The sequence below is a fragment of the Eschscholzia californica genome, unplaced genomic scaffold (assembly GCF_041429995.1).
Source record: "Eschscholzia californica isolate CP2 unplaced genomic scaffold, dmEscCali1.0.p SCAF_2, whole genome shotgun sequence".
Lineage (NCBI taxonomy): Eukaryota > Viridiplantae > Streptophyta > Magnoliopsida > Ranunculales > Papaveraceae > Eschscholzia > Eschscholzia californica.
This window is the reverse complement of record NW_028238309.1, coordinates 66,251,293-66,261,234: the sequence shown is the minus strand read 5'-3', so window position 1 is coordinate 66,261,234 and position 9,942 is coordinate 66,251,293. Positions and strand designations below refer to the sequence as shown.

The following is a 9,942-nucleotide window of genomic DNA, read 5'->3' as shown; positions in this document are numbered from 1 at the left end:
TTTGAGTCTGAGTGATCTTTTTTTTTCTTGACTAATACTTCTTCGCCAGCCAAAATGAGGAACGCCCTCCTTTCCACTGTTTCTACAACGGTCTTGACAGCCATTTTCAACAACAGCTGAGTAATACTTGCAATAATGGTTTCGATGTCTGGCTCATGCAGTCACTGTTTCAATATCGCATCGTCAATGACTTCGGTGAAACTTAACAATGCTTTTGGGCACCGACTTGCGGGCAACATTTTGGTGTGCCTATTGACAACAGTCATGGGGTTTTGGCGACTATCTTTTGGCCCTTTCCGGCAGTGGTTTTGGGGATCGATTTTAGCAATGATCTTTTAAGGTCTTTGTTTACAATGCTTTTGGGCTCATATTTAGTTACCGTTCTTTGGCGACCCACAAGTATCACCAAAAGTCATCCCAATATTAAGTTGGGTACTCCAAAAGGACGTCAAAATGGCTTTGAAAGCGTAGCGAAAGGTGACATGAAAAGATGCAAAAAAGTGACTACAGAATGTTGCTAAAAGTGGGGAAAAAACATTGCCAAAGTGACACCTAATCGATAAAAGTGACACCTAATCGATAAAAGTGACACCTAAGTGATCTGAAAAGTAGTCATGAAGGCGTTACCAGAAGTGACCCGATAAAAGTGTTGCGAAAGTGACCTTAAAAGCGTCGCGAAAACAATATATAGAATACATACACCAAACATGTCGTAAGGAATGAAGGAAGAAAACGCGTCCGGCATTGGGAGTAGTATCCGGAGTTGGGACCGAAATGCAAGCTCTCACCTCTAAAAACACAACACTTTGGTTTCTTTCTTTCTTTCTCCTCTTCAAAGAAAATCATTTCTTTCTTCTTCTTCCACCCTTTGGCTTTTGCCCTTTTGGTGGGTCTCACACCCCCCACCACCACCACCTCCTCAAAAAATCAGTGGGTCCCTCTCCAAGTCCTCCACCGACCCCTCCTCCATCGTCACTCCTTGGCCCCACCCTTCTCTCTCTCTCTCTCTTCACAACCCAAACTCTTTCTCTCTCTCTCTCAACACACTCCCATTCCATTTCATTTTTAAGGAAACTATTGAATTCAATAAACACAATTTCACTATCATCTTCTCTTCTCTCTCTCTCTCTCTCTCTCTCTCTCTCTCTCTCTCTTTCTCTCATTACATCTCTTCTTCTTCTTCTCTAAATACAACAAAGAGGAAAAGAAAAAACAGAGAAACCCACATACCCTTGTTTCTCTTTGTTTTCTTGTATATGTAAAGAGAGATAATTTTTTTTCCTAATTCCTCGAACTACATGTGAGGAAACAAAAAACTTATAAAGCTATACAAGTTGTTACCAAAGCTACAAACAATTAGTCAAAAAAACAATAGATGACGAGCAACAAAAACAATGTTACACAGGAAACATTGAATGGTTCTGAAACTTCGACATTGAAGAAAGGACCATGGACATCGGCAGAAGATGCAATTTTAGTAGAGTATGTTAAAAAACACGGAGAAGGTAATTGGAATACCGTTCAGAAGAACTCTGGTTTATCTAGATGCGGTAAAAGTTGTCGTTTACGTTGGGCTAATCATTTACGACCTAATCTTAAGAAAGGATCATTTACTCTTGAAGAAGAACACCTCATTCTTGAACTCCATGGAAAACTTGGCAATAAATGGGCTAGAATGGCAGCTCAGGTTTGAATTTAATTTTGACCCAAATCTTCATTTTGTATGATTTTATTGTCTTCTTGCATTTTTTTTGAATACCCTTTGACTCTCTGAATTTTCTAATCTTTCTTAAATTTCATTATTCTATTATTTTCCATTTTTTAGACTTTTTTTTGGTTCTCTGTTTCTCATTTCAAATATGGCAATACTTGAGTTGTTATATCTCTTCATGTCTCTATCATTCTTTATATATATTTTTGTAACTTTATGACCCATTTCGATAAATTTTTCGTGTTTTATGTAGTTACCAGGAAGAACAGATAACGAGATCAAGAACTACTGGAACACTAGAGTTAAGCGACGACAACGAGCCGGTTTATCTCTCTACCCAAGTAACCCAAATGATATACAAAAACAACCATCTTCATTCCATTATCATCAACACCATCCTTATCTCACTCAAGCATCTCAAATACCATCAAATTTCACTTCTTTTTCTTCAATACAAAATCACAAACCCAACTTTGGGTCACAAATACCAAATTTTAGTCCCATAAATACCTCAATAGGAACACCTTTTCAAACCCATCAATATAATACCCACTTCTTCTCATCACCCATTAATGGATTAAAGAGGTTTAGAGATGACAATTATAGCTTCCCTCAACCTCTTTCATCTCCTCAAACTTTACAACCTTCATCTTCTTTCTTCAATCAAAAGTTCTTACCACCACAACAACAAAAGGTTGAGTTCAATCCAAGCAACTTTGACCTTAATACACCACAAACTATACAACAAAACCAGTTTGAACATAAACCAATGTTTCCAATTAGTTCTGGTATTTCCATGAAATTGGAGCTCCCTTCAGACCAATCACCTCACCCGGCAGGAACCGACCTTATCGATTTTAAGAACAATGGGTCATTGACAAGGAGTGATAGTGGATTATTAGATGCTATGATACAAGAAGTTCAAGCTATGGGAGATAGTGAAGGTATGAAGAGAAAAGGGTTGTTAATGGACCAAGAAGGAAAATGTAAGATAAGTGGACTAGTCGAAAATGGCCCGAGCCCAAACACCGAGAGTTTATACGGCGAGAATGATCCTAAAACTCCACCATTAGGATCCACTGGTAGGTGGAATTATTCTAGCCCTGCCCATTCAGCCATTGGTGAGTTCTTCCACTCTCTTGTTAATTTTTACCACATTATTCACTTGCTCTGAAATTTCAAGAATTCGAACTCTTAGGACATAAATATGTAAGTCATTTATCGATAATTTCGCCCTTTTTACTACACTAAATATGAGTTCATAGTTTGGGATTCCATGCTTTTGTCAGGGGGAAGTAGGAAAGATTACACTGATGACCAGATGAATTCAGTAGAGGACGGCGAGTTATCGAGCTTGTTAGATATAATTCCATCTTCGATTTTCGATTCTGAGTTTTACAGTGGGGGTGGGGGTGAGATTTCAAATGGACAATCTTCTGGAGTTACTGATGAATCAGCCACCAACCTCACCACCACCACTTCAACCACCGCCGGAGAAGCGGCAGCTATTCCTGAACATGACTGGATTACGGCGTCTGGTTGGGACAACTTGCCTGAGATGTGCTAAAGAAATCTGTACTTTAACATGGGACATGTATATCTCTTCACTGGGGAGAACAGAAATCTTGTTGTTTCTGGTAAAAACTAGGGAGTGTGACCACCAAGCACTAGCTGTAATTGCAGATTTTAATCAGTCATCTCTTTCTTAGTTCATTTTTTAGTTTTTGCTTTGTTTTTACTTAAGATCTTTTTTATTTTACATATTTTAAGTCGTATATAGATATATAGGAGGATCAAGCAAGTAGAGATTTAGAACACATTGAGCTAGTAAAGTACTAAATCCAATTGTTTTGTGTTTTGAGATAGAGTAATATGCTAGAGAACAAGAAAAACCAGACGGACTCTGGGCAGAAATCTTATATGGCTTGCCATGATTCGTTGTTTAATGGCTTGCCTAGAGTCTGTCTGACTTGCTGTAAGATGGGTTTTTACTAAATTTAGTAAATTGATCTAGTAAGACTAAATTTAGTCATTAAGATATGCCAAAATCTAAAATTGGGTAGACAATAATGGTAGTCCATTCAAGAAAATCCTAAAAACATGATAAATCCATCCATCTAGGTCATCCATTGTGTTTTCCTCCGGAATCTCTCAATAAAGCTTGCCTCAATTTCATCCTTAAAAGACTTCCTTTGCTATATTTGGAAATAGGGTTATTAAGATTGATGGCTTCCTTCATTTTTGTGAAGAATACAAAAATTAAAAGATACTTTTAAATGTTACTATGAGGATATGTCCCCTTATTTGGCTTTACTTTATTCACATACTTTACTAATTTTAGTTTGACAAGCTTAGAAAGAAAAATGGTACACTTCATGCACAATAGTTTTGTGCCAATCATCCCCTGTTTCTTCTCTGTAAAGGCTAAGAGCCCACAATATGCATGTATAATTGATGATTTGAGACGAAATATTTGGATTTTTGTAGAAGATCTATATGGATGCTTCGGCATTACGCGACCTAATTCTGCTTATCTCATTATACGGTTTGAGATTTTGAACAATCAAATATCAATCACGTGGCGATACTGGATACATGGATGAGAAGAGATGCGATTATCAATAAGGGAAGTGCTATGTGTACAAAGGATTTTGACTTAATCGTGACTTGACAACTCATCTTCAAAAGAAAGAGTTCAAAGCTTCACTGCGATATTGACCCTGTTTTTGCCTGAATGAGTTAGCATGTCACAAATTAAGTTAAGATCTTTGTACGTTTAACATTTCCTTATTGATAATCTTATCTCTTCTCACCCATGTATTCATACTAACCCTTTCAACTTATTTTATCTCTAATTATCATATAATTAGGATTTTAAGTCGAAAGAGCTAAGAACAGTGTTGGAAAGTCATTATTACTGAAATCTCTTTTCACATTAAATTATAAACGAGGCTTTGAACTGCAACTCGGAATTCAGAGTAACGATGTGATAAATTTAACCTTTAGTGACTTTAGGTTAGGGACACATTTCTTTGATGTATGTCATCAATCAAATCTTGTAATATAATTATTAATTTTCTTTCATTTTGAGTGTATATGGAAATATATGCTACATGAACAATGCATGATTAAAGTGGGAAGAAGGTATGATTTGCATGCATACACAATAAGTGCAATAGATATGTACAATTGTACTTGCTACTTATCTTATTTTAAGCCATGGATTCCTCCACACTTAACAACTGGTTAAGTGTACCCTAATTACACCTTCACATAATCCTTGTGTTCCTTTTCCTTCTGCAACATCTCTCTCCCTTTCTCGCTCTCCCAAATCAAGGACATTAATTGGTGGATTAATTCAGGACATGGACAAAACCTAGATAAGTAAGGTTAGGGAACAAGAAAAGCTAGACAGACTCTGGACAAAAATAGTATGTGGCTCGTCTTGATTAGTGGTTGATGGGACGTTTGCTCCAAATCAACCTCTTCTTCTCTAACGGGAGATTTCATTTAGTTCTGTTTTAGGTAAATGATGTTATTTATGGTACGCTTGCGTTCTTATAAATTTGATTACTTTTTTTTTCATTGCGATTAATTTACTCTAATCTGTATGACACTTGAAAGTATTGCGTGTGCACCACCGAGTTAAGGCACAAGTTATGCAGTCATAGGCAGGGGATATGTCTTACTTAACTAGGGTTCATGAGAACCTGTTTCTTTTTGTTGTAAGCTCTTAAAAAGCATATCAATCTGTCAGTTGCCTCCAAACTATCGTTTTGGAAGCATTTTCTTCACAGTTAAGTTGCAGTTTTTTTCGCTTAAAAACCGGGAAAATTAATGAAGACAAACAAGTTGAAAATAGCTAATCTACAAAATATGTACACCAAACATTTTGGAAGTATGTTATTTTGGTTTTTTTCACTTCATATATGTTAACTCACTACAAAACAAGCAACCATTGGTCATCCATGCCCTTTCTGCAACTCTTAGATAGTTCCATGGCGTATGAAGAGACAAATATCACACCTCGAGTTTTAGGGTTTCTTAGGTCTTAAGGGAGGGCAATGAAGTTGTTGATATTTGGGGTATTTAGCGTTTGGGTCAAGGATAAGTACCGGCATTAGCGTTTAGGTCACAAGTTTGTCCGTTATAGCCTTTGGGTCACGGACTAACAGTTGACCGCGTTGACCGTCTACGAAAACTAACTACCGTTTCAATTCACCCGAAATTACTGTTTTACCCTAACTATTAAATATAAATTACCGAAAAACCTAACCTAATTCCGTTAGCTTGACGGAATGAATCCGACGGCCTGGATTCGTTATGAATGGACGGTGAGATTGAAAACAAAAAAGGGTGGGTTTTCTTAATCTATTTCCCGCGACAGAATTGGGGATTTTGGTTGGATCCTAGGGTTTGTGCGATTTCACTCGATTTGGGGGTTTAGGGTTCTTGCGATTTCACTCGATTTCACTCAATTTTCGGCTGGTTACATGTTCGTGCGAGGTTCTCTGTTTACTTCGAAGACAAAACTCTAGGGTTTACAAGGCAGTAAGGTAAGTGTTCATCGATTTTCATGTGAATTTTTGACCTAATCTTTCTATTTAGAACTGTTCCAAAATTTCGAACTTTACCATGTTTACCATGTTTGTAACCTAATTTCCATATGAATGATTAACCTAATTTCTACTTAGATTAACCTAATGATTACCATGTTTGTTACCTAATAATTTCCAAGATTTCGAACTTTCTCTCTCTGGATGTAGGTTTAGGGTTTAGATTGCTGAAGAGCTTAATGATTAACCTACTGTCTTACCATGTTTGTATCCTAATTTCAAAATTGCTTCTATGTTTGTAACACTTACTGCCTTGTAAACCATGTTTGTAACACTTACCATATGGAAAAGGTTTAGTAACTTAGTAATTTTGAAACACTTTCACTGTTTTCCATGTTTGTAACTTTGAAATTCTGTCACTGTGCTTTTGTATTGTTTATTATGTGTGGTTGTGAATGTGGTTGTAAGTTTCAATGCTTTTGTATTGTTATATCATGAATAACTTTGCAGAAAAATGGTGGGGTCTACCTCAAAAGAAACAGTAAACAATAAGGGTTTGGGTAAACAAAGCAAAAGAAAGGGCAAGAGCATTGACTATGTGTCTGAGGAAGAGTTAGATTGGCTTCCTATCATAGATTTTGCTAAAAGGTGTGAAGATCAAGTTGCTAGAAGAGGTTCACATACAAATGTGTTAGATAGTGGTGTTGAAGATGATGAAGATGATGGTATTGAACCTGAGGAGGAATACCATTCTGGAAGAAGTAGTGATGGTGAAGAATCTGTTCCCACAGATGCAGATGATGAAGATGAGTACATAGGAGGAGATTCTGATAGAGAAGATTTGTTTAATGAAGACTTTGTGAGTAGATCACAAGATGTGTATGATGAGGGAACACATGACACAGACACAGACACAGATACAGATGAGTTATTCATTGGTATGGAATGGCAGAGTGTGACCCACTGTAGAAATTTTATAAGAGCTTACTCCATCTCAAAGAAGTTTGTGACAGCTCAAGTAAGGAATCACAGAACTCAACAAGAGTATAAGTGTAAAGATAAAGACTGTGAGTGGAGAGTGTATTGCTCTGTACTGCCAGACCAACAAACCTTTAGGCTTAGGACTGGTGTTTTAAGACACACTTGTAAAGGGCTTAGGGATTTAAAAAACCCCATGGCAAACAGCAAGTGGGTGGCAGATAAGATACTTGAAGATCTGAGGGAAAACATTGAGCATAAACCCAAAGACATCAGAAAGATCATGTTGAGAAGGCATCATGTAAGGATCTCATATTGGACAGCTTGGTTGGCTAGGCACAAATGCATGGAGAAGATCTTGGGTAGTTTTGAGGAGTCTTACAGGATGGCACCATAATGTTGTATGCAGGTACTTCTGTCAAACCCTGGTTCAATAGCCTCCTGTAGCAGAGATGATAGAACTGAGCAGTTCAAAGCTATGTGTATTGCCTATAAAGCAAGTTTAGATGGATTTGTTAGGGGTTGTAGGCCTATTTTAGGTTTAGATGGTTGTTTTTTGAAGGGGAAGTATCAGGGTATGTGTCTTAGCATAATGTCACTTGATGCTAACAATGGTATGTTTCCTATTGCTATTTATATATGCAAGAATGAATGCAGAGAGACATGGACTACATTTCTTATGACTGTAGCTGGTTATCTGAAGCTACATCCAAAACCCCTAACAATCATTTCTGACAGACAAAAGGGTTTGATTGAGTCAGTAAATGATGTGTTTGGTGATGTGAATCATTTCCACAGATTCTGCTTCAGACATATGTATAAGAACTTTAAGAGATATCACCCTGGTTCAAACCTTGAGTCTCTTACTTGGTTGGCTGCAAAGACTTATAGCAAAAGTGAGTTCAAGAAACATATGGAAGAGCTAGAGAAGGCAAAGAAAGAAGCAAGGCAATGGATGGACAGAGAACACCCATCTCAATGGGCAAGATCACATTTTGATACAACATCAAAATGTGATCACATTACTAACAACTTCTCAGAGTCTTTCAACTCTTGGATTCTTGAGTCAAGAGCTAAACCAATATGTAAGTTTGTGGATGCATTTCAGTGTATGGTTATGAGATTGTTTTATGAGAGGAAAATGAAGGGGAGACAGTGGGATGTGAATGATATGGTTCCTAGAGTGAAGAAGGTTATAAATGCTCACAAGAAGAATTACCACTTGTATCAGACTGAGCCATCCACAGAGACAAAATGGAAAGTTGATGATTACAAGGAGATGTCATGGAAGGTTGACCTGCAAGAAATGACATGTACTTGTTGTGCTTGGCAAGTGTCTGGAATCCCATGTGTTCATGCTATTGCAGTGATTCTTCCAAATTATGGTCTTTCTAATGTTATGAAGTAAGTTTGAATTTATAATATCATTGTTACATATGTTATATGGACTTAGTGGTTGTTCTTAATATGTTGTTTCTTGTTTTGACAGGTATGTGGATCAATCACACACAGTGAGTGCATACAGGAGAACCTACCAGGATCACATTGAACCATTAAACCATACATCAGAATGGGGAGAGGTAATCATTTGCATCTTATCTTATGTTATAACTCTTACTCTATTGTGTACTCACTTTAAGGTTACTTGTGTAGCCAACATACAATGTGAAGCCACCACCCCTTGTAAGACCAGCAGGAAGACCAAGAACTCAGAGAAGAAGAGAGAGAGATGAGCAAAATGGAGTTGTAAGAGATAGGAAAATGTGTGGAAAGTGTAAAGAATATGGTCACAACAGGAGTACTTGCAAAGGTGCACCAGCTAATACAGTTTCAGCTGCTGGAACTGGTCCATATGAAGGCCCACATATAAGGAATCAGACTAGACAAGTTAATGGTGAATCTAGTGGTAGAGGAAGGGGCAGTGGTATAGGTTTGAGTAGGGGCAGTGGCAGAGGTTTGACTAGAGGAGTTGGTTCAGATGGGATTGGTAGGGGCAGTGGCAGAGGTTTGAGTAGAGGAGTTGGTTCAGTTGGGATTGGTAGGGGCAGTGGTCCAGTTGAGATGGGTAGGGGCAGTGGTTCAGTTGGATTGAGTAGAGGAAGGGGAGTGGTTCAAGGGAGGGGAGTGGTTCAAGAAAGGGGAGTTGGTTCAGTTGGTTTGAGTAGGGGAAGGGGAGTTGGTTCAGTTGGTTTGAGTAGAGGAAGGGGAGTTGGTTCAGTTGGTTTGAGTAGGGGCAGTGGATCAGTTGGTAGAGGTAATACTATTGAGTCAGTTGAACCATCTCAAACCTTCACCCAGACAACTCAAGACTCTCAGATCACACAACAGTCACAGATATCACAAGGGAATCAAAACAAAAAGCAAAAGTTGGCTCCTGTGCGCAGAAGTGGAAGAATTGGTTTCAGAAGCAATCCTGCTCTGAATGGGAAGACATTTGTCATTGATGACTAAATGGGTATGTACTCCAAAACTTGACTAAGTATTTTGTGTAGTTAATGGTTTCTTAATGGTTTCTTGATGGTTGTTTTTTGAAATGGGATGTTATGTTACTATGGTCACAATGGTTTCTTTCATGTTAGTATTTTCAATGGATGTTGATGTTATAACTTTTGAATGCATTTTGATACTAATGTTATAACTTTTGAAGTAATATTGATGTTAGAACTTTTGAATGCATTTTCATATTGTAGTTCATAA

At 37.7% G+C, this 9,942-nt stretch overlaps 2 protein-coding genes across 2 annotated transcripts; both read left to right on the top strand.

Moving 5' to 3' along the window:
* The first annotated feature begins 890 nt into the window (after positions 1-890).
* On the top strand, positions 891-3,424 carry LOC147560482 (transcription factor MYB97-like). The gene is made up of 3 exons (XM_086662636.1): positions 891-1,687; positions 1,965-2,832; positions 3,001-3,424. Exons 1-3 carry the CDS (start codon positions 1,376-1,378, stop codon positions 3,276-3,278), a joined length of 1,458 nt encoding a protein of 485 aa, XP_086518762.1. The 5' UTR covers positions 891-1,375; the 3' UTR covers positions 3,279-3,424.
* Positions 3,425-7,062: 3,638 nt separating this feature from the next.
* LOC147560481 (uncharacterized) lies at positions 7,063-9,892 on the top strand. Its single transcript, XM_086662633.1, has 3 exons — positions 7,063-8,649; positions 8,735-8,825; positions 8,899-9,892. Exons 1-3 carry the CDS (start codon positions 7,649-7,651, stop codon positions 9,694-9,696), a joined length of 1,890 nt encoding a protein of 629 aa, XP_086518759.1. The 5' UTR covers positions 7,063-7,648; the 3' UTR covers positions 9,697-9,892.
* The last annotated feature ends 50 nt before the right edge of the window (positions 9,893-9,942 follow it).